The sequence below is a fragment of the Dasypus novemcinctus genome, chromosome 14 (assembly GCF_030445035.2).
Source record: "Dasypus novemcinctus isolate mDasNov1 chromosome 14, mDasNov1.1.hap2, whole genome shotgun sequence".
Lineage (NCBI taxonomy): Eukaryota > Metazoa > Chordata > Mammalia > Cingulata > Dasypodidae > Dasypus > Dasypus novemcinctus.
The window spans coordinates 17,497,364-17,519,458 of record NC_080686.1 but is presented as its reverse complement, the minus strand read 5'-3'; the positions used below and the strand labels follow the sequence as shown (position 1 = coordinate 17,519,458).

Sequence of the window (22,095 nt, the reverse complement as noted above, 5' to 3'; positions counted from 1 at the left end):
TTGCCTCCTCAGAAACAAAAGAACAAAAACAAAAAAGCAAAACAACAACAAGAAAACCAACTCAGGGGAACTTATGTGGCTCAGTGGTTGATCAACAGCTTCCCACATAGAAGGTCCCAGGTTCAATCTTCAGCACCCAGTACCTCAAAAAACAAAAACAAAAACTATCTTCAATATGCTAAAGGAGATTAAGGAAAACACAGAGAAAGAACTAAAGGATATGGGGAAAACAATGAATGAAACACATGGAATCTCTCCATAGAAATACAGGAGTTGGAGAAAATAATAAATGAAATTTTAAAATTCCCTATATGGTATCAACAGCAGATTGGCACTGGCATAAAAAACAATCAGTTATCTCAAAAACAAGGCTACTGAAATGATTCAGGCAGAAGAGTAGAAAGACAAAATTTGAAAATAGAATGAACAGAGCCTAAGAGACCTGTGGGACACTTTCAAACATACCAATATATGCATTATTGGAGTTACATAAGGAGAAGAAAGAGGGAAATGGTAAGAAGGAATACATTCAAAGAAATAATGGTGGAAAACACCCCAAAGGAATGAAAGACATGAACATGCACATTCAGGAAACCCAAAAACCTCAAACAAGATAAACCCAAAAAGAACCACATTGAGACATGAAATAATCAAATTTTCCACGCCAAGGACAAGGAAAGAGTTTTGAAAGTAACGAGAGAAAAGCAATGACATATGTATAAGAGAATCCCAATAAGATTTAGAGACAATTTCTCATCAGAAACCATAGAGGAAAGAAGGCCAGTGGTATGAAATACTTAAGGTACTGAAAAAAATTCCAACCCAAAATTTTATATCAGGTAAAACTTTCTTTAAAAAATGAGGGAGATCCAAGTTGAACAAGGCCAGCGGCCACCATTTTTCTCTGCCCCCAACGTGAGGGGAAGCTGGGCTGACCAAAAATCACAGTGACAGTAGGAACTGGTTTCCTTCACCCAGGTCAGACTGCAGCCCTGGCCTAGGCTTCAGCCCCACCTATCACAGGGAGAAGGCTGGCAGGCCCTGCAGCAGCCTAACCAGGTAACGGCAGGTATATTTGGCTGGCATAGACTGAAAAATCAGAAGTCTACAGGGGCAAAAGCGGTCATCTTGGACCCACACTGCATAGATTGCTGCCCACACCTGCAGCTCCATCCCCACCCCAGGGAGTGGAGAAAGGGGTGTAAAACTTGTAGTTCCCCAGGGTCTCTCTGGGCAACTACAGTCTAGGCCTGCACGACTTGGGTTATTCCACACAGCTGTGACTCTGTCCCAACCCCTGGCAAAGGAGAAAGTTGGGAAAAGCTTCATCAGTCCCTGGGGCAATGAGGGCAGCTGGAGCCTCCACAGTTTATATCACCAACTATACCCTTGGCTCCTACTCCACAACCAGCAAGGGATAAAGGGCAGGAAGGCCTAAACTAAATAGAAAAACTGCATCCAGAATAAATATGCTAGTAAGCCAGGTGACAAGACACCAACAAAAATTACAATCCATACCAAGAAACAGGAAGATATGGCTCAGTTAAAGGAACAAGATAAGCCTCCAGATGACATAAAGGCTTTGAGAGAGTTAATCATAGATGTTCAAACAAATCTCCTTAAAAAATTCAATAACATGTCTAAAGAGATTAAGGCTATTAAGAAGACATTGGGTGCACACAAAGAAGACTTTGAAAGCATACAGCAGACCTTATGGGAATGAAAGGGGCAATAAATGAAATTTTAAAAAAACATTGGAATCATAAAAAAGTCTATGCCAACCAAATTTGAGGCGGCAGAAAAAAGGATTCATGAGCTTGAAGAAATGACCTCTGAAAGTGAACATACAAAAGAATAGATGAAGAAAAGAATGGAAAAAATTGAACAAGTTCTCAAGGAACTAATGACAGAAAAAGACATGGAAACATATGTGTCATGAGTCTCCCAGAAGGAGAAGAAAAGGGAAAAGGGGCAGAAGGAATATTTGAAGAAATAATGGTAGAAAATTTCCCAACTCTATTGAAGGGCATAGGTATCCATGTCCAAGAAGCACAATGTACTCCCATCAAAAACAATCCAAATAGACCAACTGTGAGGCATATACTAATCAGAATGTCAAATGCCATAGACAAAGAGAGAATTCTGAGAATAGAAAGAGAAAAGCAATGCATATCATACAAGGATTACCCAATAAGATTAAGTGCTGATTTCTCACCAGAAACCACAGAGGCAAGAAGACAGTGGTATGATATATTTAAGATACTACAAGAGCCAAGAATGTAATATCCAGCAAGACTGGCTTTCAAAAATGAGGGCAAGTTTAGAATATTCACAGATAAACAGAAACTGAGAGAATTTCTAACCAAGAGACCAGAATTTCTGGAAATTCTAAAGGGTATACTAGAGCCTGAAAAGAAAAGACAGGAGAGAAAGGCCTGGAAATGAGGATTATATCAATAAAAATAGCCAAACATGTCAAAAGTGTAGGGAAAATAAAATATGACAGATAAAACGCAAATAGGAATAAATTTAACCAACAATGAAAATCACTTGTATTCAGAAAACTGAAACTCAATGTTAAAAGAAATTTAAAAAAGGCCTAAATAACTGGAAGGACAATCCATGCTCATGGATTGGAAGACTAAATATCATTAAGACATCAATTATACTCAAATTGATATACAGATTCTATGCAATCTCAATAAAAATTCCACCAGAATTTTTTTTTAAATTGAAGACATGATCATCACATTTATTTGAAAGGTTAAGGAGTCCTGAATAGCCAGAAACTTCTTAAAAAGGAAAAGAGAATTCTCATCTTCAGACTTTAAATCATATTACCTAGCTATAGTAGTAAAAAACAGCATGGTTCTGGCATAAAGACAGATATATAGAACAATGGAATTGAACTGATAGTTCAAAAACAGATCCTCACATGTATGGTCAAGTGATTTTTGACTAGCCTGTCAAACCCACACAGCTCTGGCAGAAAAGTCCATTCAACAAATGGTGCTTAACGAACTGGATGTCCATAACCAAAAGAAGTAAAGAGGACCCCTATCTTGCATCTTATCCAAAAAATTAACTCAAAATGGATCAAAATCAAAAAAATAAAAGCAAGCACCATAAAGCTTCTAGAAGTAATTGTAGGAAAATAGCTTCAAGACCTGGATGTAAGTGGTGGATTCTTAAAGGAGATAAGAGGAGGACTGAGATGGACTACTGATATTTAATGTATGTCAAAGTTTTAATTAGCTTTACTGTAAAAGTGTGGAAATGTATAGAGTGGATGGTAACACATAGTGAGTAACAGCTAGTTTATAAATGGATATGTGGCTGAAAATGGTAGTCTAGGTATGTAAATGCCAACTGACAAAATGCTAGAGAATAATCTAGGAGCTAACTAGCACAGTAAACCAAGAGGTGGATGAGAATTGTGGTTGATGGTACAGATGCAAAAGTGTCCTTTATGAGCTATAGCAAATGTCCACCACTACTGCAGGATGGTGGGAATGTGGAGAAGCATGGGAAAAATACAACTGGAGTGACCTATGGACAGTGGTTAGCAGTAATAATATAATATTCTTGCATCTATGCCAAAGATGTGCTGTGTTGATAATGGGGCAGTATGGAAAACGTTTACCAAATGTTTGTGATGGTTAGGCAATTGCATCAACTTGGCCAGGTAATTGGGGCCAGTTGTTTCATCAAGCAAGCACTAGCCTAACTGTAATACAAGGGCATTTATGGACTTTAGTCACCATTGGCTTTACTGCAGTGGTAAATCATAGGGAGCTGGTTATAATTACATCAATCAGGGAGATTGCCATCAGCAAGAGTGACGCTTAACCCAATCAGGTGAATGCCTTAAAAGGGGAAGCAATTCCAACATTGAGAGACTATTTTCCAGCTTGTCTTTGGACAGCCAACATCTCCCAGAACTCGTCAAGAACTTCCATTGGACTTTCACTGCAGCCCCTGGTTGTGGTCTACCTGCGGAACCTAGACTTGTGCATCCCCACAGCTGTGTGAGAGACTTTTATAGAATTGCATACTATTGACAGATATCTCTTGTTGATTCTGTTTCCCTAGAGACCCCTGACTAATACAGACATGGTAACAATCAGCTGATATTATCTTATCTGTAACAAATGTTCCAGCACAGTGTGGTGTGTTGATAGAGGGATGTTGTTTGGGAATCTTGACATGTGCATGATTGTTTTATAAGTTTGCAACTTCTTTCATTAAAAAATATATTTAAAAAAAAATAATAGGGTGGGTTGGGGAGAAAATACACCAAATGTAAGATAAGGACTATGATTAGTAGTAAAATTTTGACAATATTCTTTCATAATTTGTAACAAACATCTCACAATAAGGCAAGGTGTTGGTGGAGGGTTGATGTATTGGACCCCTGTATGATGTTATGTGTGTTTGCTTCGTAAATTCACAACTTTTACTATATACTTATTGTTTATGTATGTTCATATATAAATGATATAAAGATAATAATAATAGAATGGGTTGGGGGAAAATACTTAGTAGCAGTATGTGACAACGCTCTTTAATCATAAGTTAAAAATGTTTAACAACAATGCAAGGTATTGGTGGTAGGGTGAGTTATGAGAGTCCTATATGATATTATATGTTTGTTTTGTAAATTCACAACTATTGCTATATACTTATTGTTACGTATGTTTATATATGAGTGATATACGTCAATAATTTTTTTTAAAGATAAACATTTATTTTGAATTTTTACCAAAGATTAAAAAAAAATGAGGGAGAAATTAAGGCATTCCCAGGTAAACAAAAACTGAGGGAGTTCATTACTACTAGGCCTGTTCTACAAGCAACATTAAAGGGAGTTCTTCAGACTGAAAGGAAAGGACATTAGAGAGTGGATCAAAGCTGCAAAAAGAAATAATGACCTCTGGTAAGGTAAAGATATGGGAAATCATAAATGCCATTAATTTTGTACTGTATTGTTTGTTATGTAATTCCACTTCTTACTTTTTACAGATGCTAAAATGCAAATGTATAAAAAGTATGATACAAAGTACAAAGATATAATTTGTAACAAGTACTAAAAAGGTGGAGGGATAGAGGGATAGAGGAACAGTGTATGCATATACTATTAAGTATAACTTGAACTTCAAGGAAGATGGCAAACTAGAAAGATGTGGGATTCTCTTTTCCCCCCAGAAAAATAGCTACAGAACAGGCAAAAACAGCCTGGAAAAAAAAATCTTCTATGGTTTAGGACACCAGGGAAAAGCTGGGCATTGCCCAGAAGAGAGAGTCAAAGGAAAAGAACTGCAATGGCAAAACTGTGAATTAAAAACCACAGCTGCTAGCATCCACCCCTACTCTATAAACACTTTTGAATTCTCAGGGATCAGGGCCAGCAGCTACAGATAAATGAAGTGTCAGGAACCCACCTCCCAAGGAAAAGGAAAGGAGAGGAACACAGCCTAAGAATGACTCAGCTTTTTGAACCACAGATTTGGTCTGCTGTATCTCATGAACCCTTCCAGGCCAGGGGTGGCTGCATCGTTGTTTGCCTTGGGAGCCAGCAAGGGACTAAAGAAAACAAACTCTCCCAATCTCCCTCTCTACTGGCTGAGACTGGTTGTTGAGGACACAGAGGGGAGTAGAATTATTTCCTATATGGGAAAAGGGAGGGGACTGCCAGCAAAAGTTGGAGTACTGCCTCTGAGAAAGTTTGAATTACAAGGCTCTTAGCCTCCAGGCAGAATCTTCTATTACATTGATCCAGTCCATGTTACAGCAAACACACACTGACTGGGCATTGAAATGAAAGGACTGCCATATGCTGCTGGACCAGAATGTGCACATGAGGAAAGGAAAAGCAAATAAGTAATGGAGACTTTTTCTGGCATTTAGAGCCTCCCTACCCAAAGCCCTAGGAAGTGGGTCTATAACCCATTACTGGACCAAAGGCACAAATTTGAGCAACTAACAGGAACTATCCTAAAGACAAAGAATAGGTTAAACCAAGAATCAAAGAACAGCAGTAACACACAGCTTCCCACCACTAAATCCCTACAAAAGAGATCAAATTGAGGATCTGAGTAAACTCACCATCCTAATCAGATGCATAGACAACAGTGAAAAATTACAAGCCATACTAGAAAATGGAAAAAATGCCCCAAGAAAAAGAATACATCAAAGTTCCAGAAGAGATACAGGATTTGAGACAACTAATCAATGAGATGCATACAAATTTCCAAAATCAAATTAATGGGTTGAAAAACAATATGGCTAAAGAGATAAAGGACACCAAGAAGACAGTGAGTGAACACAAAGAAGAATTTCAAAAATCTGAATAGAAAAATAACAGAGCTCATGGGAATGAAAGACAAGATAGATGAGATTTTAAAAAGTACATTAGAGGCATACAACAGAAGACTCAAAATGTTAGAAGAAAGAGTAAGTGATATAGAAGAGAGAACAGCTGAAATTGAAGAGAGAAAAGAATAGAGAAAGAAAAGAATGGGGGAAAAAATTGAGCAAGGGCTCAAGAAGTTGAATGATAACATGAAACTCAACAACATACGTATCATGGGAGAAGAAAAGGGAAAAAGGGCAGAAGGAGTATTTGAGGAAATAATAGCTGAAAAATTCCCACCTCTCATGAAAGAAATGAACTTAGATGTCCAAAAGGCACAGAATACCCCAATCAGAAAAATTCAAATAGACCTACTTCAAGACACATTCAATTCCGAATGTCAGATATCAAAGATAAAGAGAAAATTCTGAGAGCAGCAAGGGAGAAGAAACCCATCACATACAAGGAATGCCCAGTAAGACTTAGTGTAGATTTCTCATCAGAAACCATGAAGGCAGATGACAGTGATATGATACAATTAGGCTACTGAAAGAAAAAAAATGCCAACCAAAAATTCTTTATTCAGCAAAATTGTCCTTCAAATATGAAGGTGAGTTTAAAATATTCACAAAGAAACAGAAACTAAAATGGTTCATAAAAAATAATCCACCTTTGCAGGAAATACTAGAGGCAATCTTAAGCCTGAAAGAAAAAGACAGTAGAGAGAGACTTGGAAGAGAGTATTGAAGAAAGAATAGCAGAAAGGATAATCAAAAGAATAAAAAGACAGATGAAAATAAGATATGACATATGAAAACCAAATAAAATGGTAGAAGCAAATGATGCATTTACAGTAATAATGAATGTGAATAGATTAAACTCCCCAATCAAAAGATATAGGCTGACAGGATGGATTAAAAAAACATGAGCCATCCATATGCTGCCTACAAGCGACTCACCTTAGGCCCAGGGACACAAACCAGCTGAAAGTGAAAGGTTGGAAAAAGACACTCCATGCAAACAGTAACCAAAAAAGAGCAGGGGTAGCTATACTAATATCAGATAAAACAGACTTTAAGTGCAAAAAAATTATAAGAGATACAGAAGGCCATTATATATTAATAAAAGGGACAATCCACCAAGGAGAACTAAGTTATAAATATCTTTGCACCTAACCAAGGTGCAGACACAAAAGGACAAATACTATATGAATGCACCACTATGAACTAATATATTGTGAAAACTCATGGAGTAAATAATTTGAATATGGGTTATCAGAAAATAGAATGAGGTTAGGGAATGGAAATCTAAGATTTGTGTAGAATTGGGAGAAAGGTTTTGTTTTTAATCTTTGGAAATAAATAGAAAAAGTGAAAGCCCATCATGTTGTTTGTAGCTACCAGTACTATCATGTGAGTATGAAAGTAGTTTAAAGGGAAAGTCTAAGGTCATTTGTATTACTAAAAGAAAAGCTTAAAAAGGTAATGGGACTGTATAGCATAGTAAAATCACATGTGAAATATGAATATGGGTAAACTTGCTTATATAAGACAGTTTTTCTTTGAAACTGAATAAACAAATGTTAATACAACAAGATGTTAACATCAGGCAAAAAAATAATAATTATGCTAAGTGAAAGAAACCAGGCACAAAGTATGACATATTGTATGATTCTATTTATATAAAATGTAAACATGAATAAGTTTATAAAGATGAAATTAGATTAGTGATTATGTAGAGCTGAGGAAGAACTGCTAAGGGGTATGGAGTTTTTTCTTTTGGGAGTACTCAAATTGTTCTAAAATTTTTTGTGATGATGAAGGCACAACATTGTTATACTAAAAGCCATTGATCCTACATTTTGGATAGATTGTATGGTATGTGAATTTATCTCATAAGATTGACTAATAAAAAATTAAATAAGTGTGCAAGAATAGCCAGAAATAGCAACTATATACAGCAGAGGAGGCATAGAGACATTGAGAGATAAAGAATTTTCTTGTTTGTTTTTGTATGTTTTTTATTGTTATCATTTTGAAATAATGAAAATGCTCTAATAATGATTGAAGCAATGAATGAACAACTACATGATTAAACTAAATACCAATGATTGTACACTTTGAGTGAACTGTATACTTTACTAATATGTATCAAAGAAATTGATTTGTTTAAAAAAACATAATTGGTATCAAACTGAATTTGATTGTTATAGATTTAGTTTGTTAAATTTTATCCCCACAATAACCACACACACACACAAAAAAAAAAAACATGAAAAATGTATGCATAGAGAAATGAGAAGGGAATAGAAATAGTACAACTCAAATATATATATGGAAGTCTGTATTAATGGAAGAATTGAGGGTCACAAAAGGTATAAGATTAGCCAGAACATACCTAAATGGCAAAAGAAGTTACTGAATCATCAGTAGTTACTATAAATATAAATAGATTAAATTCACCAGTCAAAAGGCAGAGATTGGGAGAATAGATAAAAAACATGATGCAACTATATGCTGTTTACAAGAGTCACCTTAAATTCAAAGGTATTAGTAGGTTGAAAGTGAAAAGATGGGAAAAGATGGGAAAAGATGGGAAAAGATGCAAACAAAAGAGAGCTGGAATGCGGCACTACTATCAGATAAAATGCACTTTAAGTCAAAAACTTTTATGAGGGACAAAGATGACCATTATATATTGATAAAGAGGTCAACTCAGTAAGAAGACTTAAGTTATGAACATATATTCACACAACAGCAGAGCTCCAAAACATATGAAGCATATATTGACAGATTTGAATAGAGATATGGGAAGTTCTACATTAATAGTAACAAATTCAAATATAATAATTTCAATAATAGAACATCTAAACAGAAGATCAATAAGGAAATAGAAGCCTTGAATAGTACTCTAAACCAGCTATACCTAACAGACATATCTAGAACACTACACACATCAGCAACAGAATACAAATTCTTTTCTACTACACACAGATCATTCTCCGGGACAGACAATTTGTTAGGTCACAAATAAAAGTCTCAATAAATTAGAATCTGTTGAAATCATATGATGTATCTTCTCCAACAACAAAAGAATGAAGTTAGAAATCAATAACAGAGGGAGTACTGGATAACTCACAGATGTGTGGAAACTAAACAATGTACTATTAAACATCCAATGGGTTGAAGAATAAATTACAAGGGAAATGAGGAAATGTCTTGCTTGACTGAAAAGGAAAATAGAGCATACCAAAATTTAAGGAGTACAGCAAAGACACACTGAGAGGGAAATTTATAGCTATAAATATCTACATTAAAAAGAAGAAAAATCTCAAGTCAGAGACCCAACCTCAATATGGAGAATGGAGAAAAAAAGAACAAACTAAACTCAAAATGAGCAGAAGGAAAGAAATAACAAAGATTACAGTAGAGATAAATGAAATAGAGAATGGGGAAAAAACAACAACAACAATATGGAGAATAAAAAAAAAAAGTAGATCCTTAGAAGAGACCAATAAAATTGACAAACTTTTAGCTAGACTGGCAAAGAAAAAAGAGAAAGAACAAAAATAACTAAAATCAGAAATGAAAAGGGGGGTTTTATTACCAACCCCGCTGAAATAAAAAGAACTATAAGAGGATAATATGAACAACTGTATCCAACAAATTAGAAAACGTAGATGAAATGGACAAATTTCTAAAAATACACAAACTACTTACACTGACTCAAGAGGAAATAAAAAATTCTCAAGAAACCAATATCTAGTAAAGAGATTGAATCATTAATCAAAAGCCACCCAAAAAAAGAAAAGCCCAGGAACATATGGTTTCACAGCAGAATTTTACCAAACATTCTAGGAAGAATTAACATCAATCCTACACAAACTTTTCCAAAAAATTGAAGAGGAGATAACACTCCCTAACTCATTCTATGAATCAAAAATTACCCTAATACCACAGCCAGATAAAACACCACAAGAAAAGAAAACTACAGGCCAATGTCCCTAATTAATGTAGCTACAAAAATACTTAACTCAATATGAGCAAACTGAATCCAATAGCCTATCAAAAGAATATATACCACAATCAAGTGGGATCTATTCCAGTTATGCAAGACTGGCACAATATTAGAAAAATTATACTTATTATACACCATATTCACAGAACAAAGGGAGAAAAAATCACTTGATATTCTCAGTTGATGCAGAAAAACCATTTGACAAAATCTAGCACTGCTGCTTAATAAAAGCACTTAGAAAACTAAGAATACAAAGAAACTTCCTAAACATGATAAAAGCCATACATGAAAAAGACACTTAATCTCACTCTCAAGGGTGAAAGACAGAAAATGTCCCATCTAAGGTAAAGAACAACACAAGAATGTCCACAGCCACCCTGTTATTCAATTGTTATTGGAAGTACTTGTCAGAGCAATTAAGCAAGATAAAGAAATAAAACACATTCAAATTTGAAAAGAAGAAGTGAAACTTTCACTACTGGCAGATGATATGATCCCATGTACTGAAAAATTCATAAGAAAGCAACTAAAACTATTTTTTTTAAATAAGCAGAGTGACAGGATACAAGGTCAACATGTAAAAAACCAGTAGTATTTCTGTACACTAGTAATGAATAATCAGAAGAAGAAATCAAGAAAAAAAAATCCATTCAAAACACCAACTACAAAATCAAATATCTAGGAAACCCTAATTAAGGATGAAAAGGACTTGTACACAGAAAATTACAAATCATTGCTAAAAGAAATCAAAGAAGACCTAAATAAATGGAAGAACATTGCATATTCACAGATTGGAAGACTAAATATCATTAAGACATCAATCCTACCCAAGGTAATTTATAGATTCAACGCAATCCCAAATCAAAATTCCAACAACTGTCTTTACAGAAATGGAAAGCCTATATATATGGAAGGGTTAGGGGCCCTGAAGATCTAAAACCATCTTGAAAAAGAAGAATGAAATTAGAAAACTCTCACTTCCCTCTATTAAAACTTATTACAAACCTGCAGTAATCAAAACAGCATGGTAGAACAAGGACAGACATACACCAATGGAATCAAATTAAGAGCTCAGATATCAACTCTCACATTTAGGGCAAAGTGATTTTGACAAGGTGGCAACAACCACTCAATTGGAAATGAATAGATTATTCAACAAATGGTCCAGGAAAACTAAAATTAGATCCCTAATTGCCCCCTCCCCCACAAAAAAAGGACCCCTATCTGACACTTTATACAAAAATCAACTCAAAATGGATTAAAGACCTAAATATAAGAACCAAAACTTTCAAACTCATTGGATAAAATGTAGGGAGTATCTCAGAACCTCATATTAGATAATGGTTTCTTAGACTTTACACCCAAAGCACAAGTGAGGTGAGGAGCCCCCGCTTCTCTAGGCAGGGGGCTCGGGGTGGGGAGGCGCAGGCGTGAGAGGACGCACAGTGACTCGAAGGACAACTGCGGAGACGAGGCGGATGGCGCAGGTCTACTTTATTGAGGAAGTACAAGCAGTTTTATAGAGTATGAAGAGAGGGGATTGGTGGAGGGTGATTGGGTTCTGATAGGCTAGATTAGCTGTTGTTACCTTATAAGGGCATAGAAGCAGAACTCGTCTACTAGGCTGGTCAGTAGTTACTAGGGAGAGCGTAAATTTGAGAGGGCTGAGCTGGATAGCTCGCTGATAGGTGGAAGAGAGCAGGCGTGACTTTACGAGGTAGGAGGCCCTGAGATTGGCCCAGACGCAGGTGGTGTGAGGGGGCTTGCGTGAGTTTCCCCTGCGGGGAGGCGTAGGTGCATACCTCGTCCCGAGGGGCCAACCAAGGGAGGCGTATTTCGTGCCTCAGACCTCGGAGGCGGCCAGTTCTGAGAGCCAAACTTTTGCATGCTTGCCCTCACACAAGCAACAAAATAAATAAATAAATAAATTGGAAATCATTGAAATTTAAAATTTTTGTGCCTCAAAGGACTTTACCATGAAAGTAAAATAACCTACACATTGGGAGAAAATATTTGGAAGCCACATACCCAATAGAAGTTTAATATGGAGAATACAGAAAGAAATCCTTCAGTTTAACAATGAAAAGACAAACAGCCCAATTTAAAAATGGGCAAAAGACTTGAATAGACACCTCTCTAAAGAAGATATACAAATGGCCAGAAAGTATATGAAAAGATGCTCAACATCATTAGCCAAATATAAATACAAATCAAAACCACAATGAGATACCATTTCACACCCCTTAGAATGGGTGCTATTTTAAAAAACTAAAAAGAAAATAACAAATGTTGGCTTAAATGCAGAGAAATAAGAAAGTTAAATATTGCTGATGGCAATGTAAAATGGTGTAGCTGCTGTGGAAGATAGTTTGCTGATTCCTCAAAAAGCTAAATATAGAATTACCATATGATCTGGCAATCCCGCTTCTCAGTATATACCACCAAAGAATTGAAAACAGGGATTAAAACAGACATTCACACACTGATGTTCATAATGACATTATTCACAATTGCCAAAAGATGGAAGCAACCCAAGTGTCCATTAACCAAAGAATGGATAAATAATGTCATATGCATATACAATGGACAATTATTCAGCCATAAAAAGGAATGAAGTCCTGATACACATGACAACATGGTTGAGCCATGAAGACAGCACACTGAGTGAAATAAGTCAGACCTATTGTATGATCTCACTGATTTGAAATAATCTGAATACGTGAACTCATAGAATCAGAATCTAGAACCCAGGTTACCTGGGATCAGGGTAGGAATAGGGAAATGGAAGTTAAAGCTTAAAATTAGGCTCCCTATTTGGAATGATGAACTTGTTTTGGTAACAGATGGTGGTGATGGAAGCATCACATTGTGAATGTAATTAGCAGCACTTAAATATATATCTGAGTGTGATTAAAAAGGGGAACTGTTAGATTGTATATATGGTAACTGAATAAGATTTTTTTAAATCCATGTATCTACACAACATAAACAGTTAACTGGGGGGGAGGGGGGAGCGAGAGAGAGAGATCCAGGACTGACTTTAGAATGAAAAGATGATTTCCTGAAGGAAGTCAGATTGTCTCTGGAGGAATTGATCAGGTAGGGAGAGTTAAGGAGTAAAAAGTTCTATCAAAATGTGTTGCTTTCTTGTAAAATATATATAATAATAAGTATGTTATATTATTAAAAGCATTATTAATTCCTTAATGTAATATTTATTTTTGAATTGAATTGGTTTTAGGAAAATAGGCTAAACAAACAAGCAAACAAACAAACAAAAAACTGTTAAAGCCACATATTATTCTATCACTTGCAAAAAACTGGAATCAGTTAAACTGGATGAAACATTTTCAACTTTTATCAATGTCTATATACCAAGAAAGCATGTCCATATGTAATAAAATTTGGATCATGCTACATAAAGCATTGTATCCTGCTATGTCAAAGACAAGGTGTGCTTACTACACTGTTCCTTCTTTACGGTTACACAAGAGATCTACATTTATTAGATTTCCCCTAAAATTAGGAATAGGGCCATTCAATTCATTTATTGCCAATAGACATAGTGGTCAGACAAATGTAGATCAAAATATCATTTAGTAACCGATAAAACTTACACAGGAGATTAAAGCTGTATCAATTTTATCAGTGAAACTAAGAAACTATAGTAGATAAGATAATGGCCCCACAAAGATAGCCAATGTTAATCCCCAAACCCTGTGAATATGGCAAAAGGGATTTTGCAAATTTGATGAAGTGTAAAGATCTGAGATGGGGAGAATATCCTGCATTATCCAGGTGGGCCCAATATAATCACAAGGGTCCTTGTAAGAGGATGGCAGGGGAGTCAGAGACAGAGAGCAGAGAAAAAATTTGGAAGATTCTGTGCAGCTGGCTTAAAAATGGAAAATGGGACCATAAGTAAAGGAATGCAGGTAGCCTCAAGAAGCTAGAAAATGCAAGAAAACAAATTCTCCCCTAGAGGCTCCAGAAAGAATACAGCTCTGGCAACCCACTAAATTTAGGACTATTGACCTTCAGAACCATAAAATAACAAATTTGCACTATTTTAATTGTTGAGTATGTGGTCATTTGTTATAGCAGCAATAGAAAACTAATAAGAGCAAGTAACCTTTAGCACAATGCCTCTGTCTAGTCACAGGTAGCTCTGGAAAATGAAGACATTTCCTGAAAGGTAAGTTTCCTGTAAGGTACTTTTTCAAGGTATCTGTATATTTTACATCATGGAAGAGCAGAGCAAAATATCAATCCTTCAGTCTTTTGGTCACAAAGACGGAGAGTGGAAGGATTTCCACCTCACATGAACTGGCCTCATCTTTTCTCTAAAGCTAACAAGGAGGGGAAGTAAAAGGCAAACAGAGGCCAGGAAAAGATTGTTCATTCAAAAGAATAAAAAATTAAATAAATAAAAAGAACCCATCAATGAAGAAGACAACACATTAGATATACCAAGTATTTTAGAAAGTGTCTTTTAAAAGTGTCTTAAATATGTTAAAGAGCTAAAGGAAAACATGGGCAAAGAATGAAGGAAATCATGGGAATAAAGTGGGAATTTCAATAAACATATTGAAATTATAAAGAGGAATTAAGAGTAATACAGGAGCTGAAAATTAACAATATCTGAATAAAAATGTCCCCAAAGAGATTCAACACGCAATTGGAGCTAGCAGAAGAAAGAATTAACAAACTTGAAGATAGGAGTTTTGAAATTATCTAGTCTGAGGAACAGATAGAACAAACAACAAACAATGAAGAAAAGTGAACAAAGCCTATGATAACCTGTGGGACAACATCAAGCATATCAATATATGGATTATGGGAGTCTCAAAAGAAAGAGAGAAAGGGGCAGAAAAAAGAACGGAAGTACAAAATACACCAATAAAAAAGAAACTCATTAAGCACAAGGGAAACTAAATAAGATTAAGTGCAAATTTCTCATCCTAAACTATGGAGGTAAGAAGGCAGGGGTGACATACTTAATGTGCTGCAAGAAAAGAAATTGTTAACCAAGAATTCTATATCTGAAAAAAAAAAAACCCTCCTTCAAAAATGAGGGAGGGAGTGGGTGTAGCTCAGTGGTTGAGTACCTGCTTCCCATGTGCAATGGCACAGGTTCAATCCCTGGTACCTCCTAAAACAAAAAACTGAGGGAGCAATTAAGACATTCCAGGAGTTTGTCACCACTAGAACAGCCATATGAGAAAGGAAGGAAGCTAGAGAGTAGATCAAAGCTGCATACATAAATAAAGATCTTTGAAAAAGGTAATTGTATGGGTAAATATAAATGCTAGTACTATTCCACTGTTTATTACTAAGTCTACTTTTTACTTCTTACAGGATCTAAAATACAAATGCATAAAATGTAGTGACAAATCCATGGTTATGGACATACAATGTATAAAGTTGTAAGTCTGTGACAAGAAAAATGTAAAAGTCAAGGGATGGAAGAATACAGGAACATAGTTTGTCTCTGCTATTGAAGTTAAGTTGGTATCAAACCAAATTATATTGTTATAGATTTAAGTTTTTAAATTTAAGCTCTATGGTAAGCACTAATTAAGTATCTCAAAAATAAGCACAAAAGGAATTGAGAAAGGATTCTAACTGACTCATTACAAAAGACAAATAAACAAAAAACTACACAATGGAAGAAATGAAGGACAGAAAATGTCTTTTTTTAAAAGAGCAGAATGATAAAAGCAAGTCCTGTATTATCAGGAATTACCTTAAAAGTAAATACATTAAACTCTCCAACCTAAAGGCAGGCATTAGAATGGATTTTTTTTAAATGATCTAATTCTATGCTATTTACAAGATACTCACCTTAAATTAAAAGAAACAATCTGAAGGTGAAAAAATATTCCATGCAAATAGAAACCAAACATAGCTGAAATGGCTAAGCCACAACAGATAAAATAGACTTGAAGTCAAAGCTGGTACAAGGGACAAAGAAGTGTAGTTTATATTGATAAAAAAGGATTTCTTTTATTAGACTCCTCTGTTTGGTTTAATATATGGTTTTTACCTCACTAAAACCCCATTCTTAAAATGATAGCAATTCTTCAATTTTCTGTTTTCTAAGTCTTTTATTTCTATTTTTATATTTATTATTTCCTATCTCCCCTTTTTTTCTTTCTTCTTGAAATTAATGTTCAATTCATTTATTTTCATTCTCTCTTTTTTAATACTAAATGTGTAACTTTGAATTGGCCTCTGAATTTTGTAAAGTATATCACTTTTTTTCTAAATAGTGATATTCCCATTATGTTGAAAGACCAAAATTCTACAGGAAACAAGGAGAAAATTTATTCTTACACCCTCACCATTTAAATTTGCTAGAGAACTATTTCTTTTCTTCACACTAGAGTGAAATCGGGAACATGCATTATGATTTTTCAGGAGACTCTCAGAAAACAAAAAGCCCTTCAGTTACTGTGATAGCAAAACATGCCTCATTGCAATAATTATAATGGTCAATCCCATTTAATAATCAAAACTCCAAACTTCATTTAAAAATAACCAACTCCCACCTCTCCATTCCCCACCACCACCACATATTGGGCTTCCTTTGGTCCGGGAAGCTTTGAAAGTGGACATGTTTGACTTCTTTTACTTCCTGCCTTGCATTCCTCCTCACCTCCCCATCTCAGCTCTCAGATTACAATTTCTGAGAGAGAAAGGAGGGGGAAGAGGGTGGCAAAAGAAGACAGGTAAGAAGCAGAAGTCATAGTAACAACTACAGATTGTTTATAAACACTGAGTAGCAGATGTTTAAATCTGACTCTTCATGGAGCATTGGTGGGTTCACTGAAGACCCTCTATCTCTCGGGACTGTTCACCTAAATGTCTAAAGCTCTATTCTGACTGTTCTCCTCCAGGCTCTGTATAGTGGGGACCTGTCACCAGTATCATGGCTTCCCTTCCTCTTCTGCCAGGGGCCACCAGCCTATAGATAGTTATTCAGGCTCTACGAGTGATTTCGTCTTGGGAAATACCCCTTACACTCCTCCCCTATTACTGGGGGTTAGCATGTAGATATCAGAGCATGCTAACTTACTGCGGTGAAAACCTACACCTTTTATACCTGGCAGGAGATGTTGAGCTAAGGGTCACCTAATTTGTCTGCCACCTCCTTCATAAATCCTAAATATGTAGTCCTGCACCTACTTTTGGAATGGAGGAAGCCTTGCTTCCTAGTGGCCTATTCTGATTTTTGAGGTCTTAGCAGAAAATGAGACAGAAAAAAATGCCATTGTAACATTTTGTTAGACTGTAATCACAGTTGAGATTTTCAATTTGACCCAAGGATCATGGATCAGACTGAAATACCTAACTTATTGAATAATTTTTCAGTTTAACTCTTCATTATTAAATTTTGGTTTCATTACATTGTGATCAGAGAATGAGACACACTTTGGGAATGACATTGAAATTTTCTGTTTTGCCTAATACACAAATCAAGTTATAAAAATGTTTAATGAAGTTTTGAAATGAAGATATTTCTCTTTCTGCAGGGTACAAATATTTGAAATGGCATAACTGAAGGACCTGGTCGATGTGTACAAGTCTAAGAGACACAATAAAGCTCTATCCTAAGATTGTCTTTTTTTCATTTATTTTTGACTACCTAAAAATATTTTATCTTATATATTTAATTGCATCATCAGTTGACTAAAGGTTCATGAATGTTATAATCTCATTGTAAATCATAAACTTTATCCAATAAAAATTATCCTCCTTGTATCTTAAAATGCTTTTTGCCTTAAAATTTTCTTTATCTTACCAAAAAAAAACCTGTTTGTTTTTTATTTATATATCCTTGATGTACTAACTAACCTTTTATTTTTATTATTGCTCACCCACTTATTTTAAGTGTGTCCCTTGCTTAGAGTATATAATTGGATATGGGTTGTTTGGGAATCATCGCCTTTTTATAAAAATAAGCAAAATTTGGAAAAAAAGGCAAAAAGATGACTACATGTCCTTTCAATGTCATATGGGGACATTGTCTAACAAGCCTAACTGAGGGATGTCTGATTCTCTGTGGGACTATAATATTATTTGCCTTATTATTTGCTATGGATTGGGGCCCAGGCTTTGTAAAATTAAATATCAAACAACAGAGAAATAATAAGATGCAGTGATTTTTGTCTGGTAAAGATACAAATGAAGTTTGTCTAGGAGAGAAGACAATCTCAAGTTATGTTGTATTGTCTGCAGGGATAGTAACCTTATCTTAAGTCCAACATCAATCTTAATCACCACTTTTGTTTCCACTGACTCCATAGCTATATCTGTAGCCTTATCTACATCTAGTTTCTTGTATCCTCCTTTGAACCTGCTTTGTTACCCTGCTAATTTTCTCATAAGTTATTTAAAGCATAAGCTCACTAAATATTTGCATGAAAATTATGTTAACATTTTGAAAATTGTACTTTGAGACTTTTTAGTAAGAAAGTTTAACCCATTTGTGTTCGTTATCGTCTTGTTTTATGCTTTTCAGTTTTGATGCCTTCTTGGTATGTGCCCATTAGTTATGTTTATCTGATGGCTCTTTTAAACAGTAGCAGAGAAAGTCTTTATTGGAAAGATGTGGGATATCTCAGAGCCCCTGGGAAAGCCAGGAAACAACCGTGACCACGATGGCCGCTGTACACACAACCGAGGTCTGCTGCCAGGACAGCCTCCTGACATGCCGCTGTTGGCTTCATCGTTGGTACAGCTTTGTGGAATATTACCCGGAGTGGACTCCATGGCTGCCTCCACCAGCAGCATGCTGAAATGCTGCCACATACCGCAGTATATAAATCCCAAGGGCCACCCCCGCCCCCGTGCCATTTTTGGCATCACTCTTTCCAGCTAGGCAGAGGATCCATTTGGCCATGTCTATGTTATTTTAAAGAAAAATATATCTACCTAAATTTTAAAGAGTATTTAGGGAGCATTTTCATTTCAGATAGTCAACATTTAGAGAGCAGCTTTTCCTAAGTTTTCTGCAATTTTTTTTTTTATGTATGCAGGATTTTGCATGAAAAGAGTGGGAAGGTCTCACCTGGACCAAGGCCATCATGACCTATGATAATCTTGTACAAATCTCCAAGATTCACAGCTTCCAGAAAGAAGGTGTCAGTCTATAACCAATAGCAAAGGTCTAATTAGAGCTGGACTATTAACTTTGATTTCTACCAAGAGTGTAAATTAATAGACAGTGGAAATTGATTGTGAAAAGAGTAGGTTCATTAAGCAAATACACAAATCATTTTAATTAAGAAAGTTAGAGAAAAACAAAAATATTATTTTATAGAACATAAGTTTTCAAATTACCCCTCTCCTCTTGGTTGCCAATTTTAGTTGTAAAGGCATACACGTTTAAGGACTCTCTACCATTATATTTTTCAAATAATCACAGTATAAATCAAATAATTATAGAGTACACTAAAAATTTTATTTCATCTGAATACAAACAACTTCTGTCTGGCCTGCAAAGGAATTTTTTTAGCTGTCACAGGCAATGTTTATGGATCATTTGCAAGAGTAATGCTTCAGAGGTAATTTTAGGATATTGATGCAAAAAATATTCATGAGCTGTAACATTTACCTGGAGTCCCAGTGTGCTGCTACAATCAAAACTAGACATGCTTGTGCTTCCAAAGTTTATGTATTCAAATATGGGTAAAAGTGAGGAGCCCAGAGTTCCTCTGATAAAATCTAAGATAATGCTATAGGTTAAAATGCAAGAGAAATACATGACATAGCATATCAGTTGAAAAAAATAATCCAGAAAAAAAAGTAACCTTTGCATTTGTATAGTGTCTTACACATTTCACAGTATTTCCACAAACATTTTATATTTTTATCCCCAAAATAATTCAGCAAGACCATATCCTTTCTTCAGACAAGAAGAGTCAGGCACAGATCGAGGGTTAGAGCTTAGCTCTTCTGATACCTAGAGAGACTATTTTTGTTTTGAACCACTCTACCTCTGAATGAACTAGACTGTTAAGGATATAAATAACAGGTAACAAAACAATTAGTATTCATGAACAAAAACGTACTGCCCATATTAGGTACAAGTTAATGGGTAACCTTGTCATCCCTTGATCCACCAAACAGATCTGCTAGAAAAAGAGAAAATTAAGAGTTGTGATATGTATGCTAATTGATGTAGAGAGCTCTAAGTAAAAGAGGGGGAAAAGGCAATGAAAATATTCTGACACATTCACTTAAGGATGATTAGGTTGTCAAAGAAAACTGAGATAGCTAAGATATGAAGGATCCAGTTAAAAAAAATAAACTCTAAATAGTCTCTGTGCATTAAAAACAGTAATAGTAAAAATAATGTGAAGTATTCAGTTTCTCCATTTGAAAATTTAAAGTTGATATATACAGTTATCCACATTTAACATTATAAAGGTAGATTTTAAAATTAGACAAACTTCACTCACTTACTTGTCCTCTTAAAAAATTGAAGGAGTTCTTTGATCTAAATAGTTGTCTGGATCCTGTATCTCCCTTCTCCCCATAGATAGAAATGTAGACATTTGCTACTGTTCCAGCATTCCACAGCTCACCAGTCGCCACATGCACTTCATATACTGTCACTGACAAAAAAAGAAAAATAAACTTTACATGCTAATTATTACTGATATGATAGAAAAATTAGCACATGTGTATTATCAAGAGTTGCAGTTCCAGGCGAGATGGAGTAACACAACCACCACCACACCCCACCACCCAGCACCAACAGTAAACACAGCTATAAAATCTGCATAAAATGAGTACAGCAGCTATATGAAGACCTTGAAAAGGAAATAGTAGCAGGAATATCAGAGAAGACCAGAATTTAAAGCACTGTGGGGCCATCAGAGAGCTTACCATTTTTCCTCCTTTGGTATCCCCCTGCCTGGATACACTGTACCAGAAATCTGAAGAGGGGCACTGGGGCTCAGACAGAGAGCTCCAGGAAAAACCCTCTAATTTTGGCACAAGAAGCAAGAAAGAGAACTCCTAATGCCTGGAGAAAGTATAGATAGTTCTTTCTTTTTATCCCTTTCATTTCTTTGTTCTCTTACATTTCATGAGGCTGGGAACAGAAGACACAAGAGCCAACACTCTGAAGGAGAGGAAATTTGCTTTCTGTTCAGTGGAGCTGGTTCCAAGAGGCAGAGTTAACCCCCTTTGCTTTATTCCCTCTCTGTGTCCTACTACTGCTCAGTCCTGCACATGGACAGATTGCAGAAGTACAGAACAGCGTGGGATAGCCAAAACCCCAACTTTCTAGCCAGACAACCAAAAAAGATGAGCCCAGGGAATTGTAAATATCAGGGAGGTTATGGAGAAGGAAGAACCTGGAAAAACAGACCCATCAAGTTGTTTACGAACTCCTGGGCTGGCCCCTGAGCTGCAGAGGCATGGAAATGATCCTATTGAGTATATCAGACACTGTGAGAGGTAAACTGACAGATAAATTTCTACTCGGGCTACTGAGTGAGACACACGCACAAGAGCATGGCAAAGGCTTTAAAAAGTGAACTGGTGGGCGGCGGACTTGGCCCAGTGGTTAGGGCGTCCGTCTACCACATGGGAGGTCCGCGGTTCAAACCCCGGGCCTCCTTGACCCGTGTGGAGCTGGCCCATGTGCAGTGCTGATGCGCGCAAGGAGTGCCGTGCCACGCAGGGGTGTCCCCCGCGTAGGGGAGCCCCAC

The 22,095-nt window shown here is 36.0% G+C and overlaps 1 protein-coding gene across 2 annotated transcripts in view; it reads right to left on the bottom strand.

The window, feature by feature from the left end:
- Positions 1 to 22,095, bottom strand: part of RP1 (RP1 axonemal microtubule associated) — a 391,698-nt gene that overhangs the window by 250,461 nt on the left and 119,142 nt on the right. For both annotated transcript variants that reach the window (XM_058275538.2, XM_058275539.2), the window contains exons 7-8: positions 20,840 to 20,991; positions 19,443 to 19,521 (exon numbers count right to left, since the gene is read on the bottom strand). In XM_058275538.2, coding sequence (XP_058131521.1) covers positions 19,443 to 19,521; positions 20,840 to 20,991 — 231 coding nt within the window. The remainder of the gene's footprint in view (positions 1 to 19,442; positions 19,522 to 20,839; positions 20,992 to 22,095) is intronic.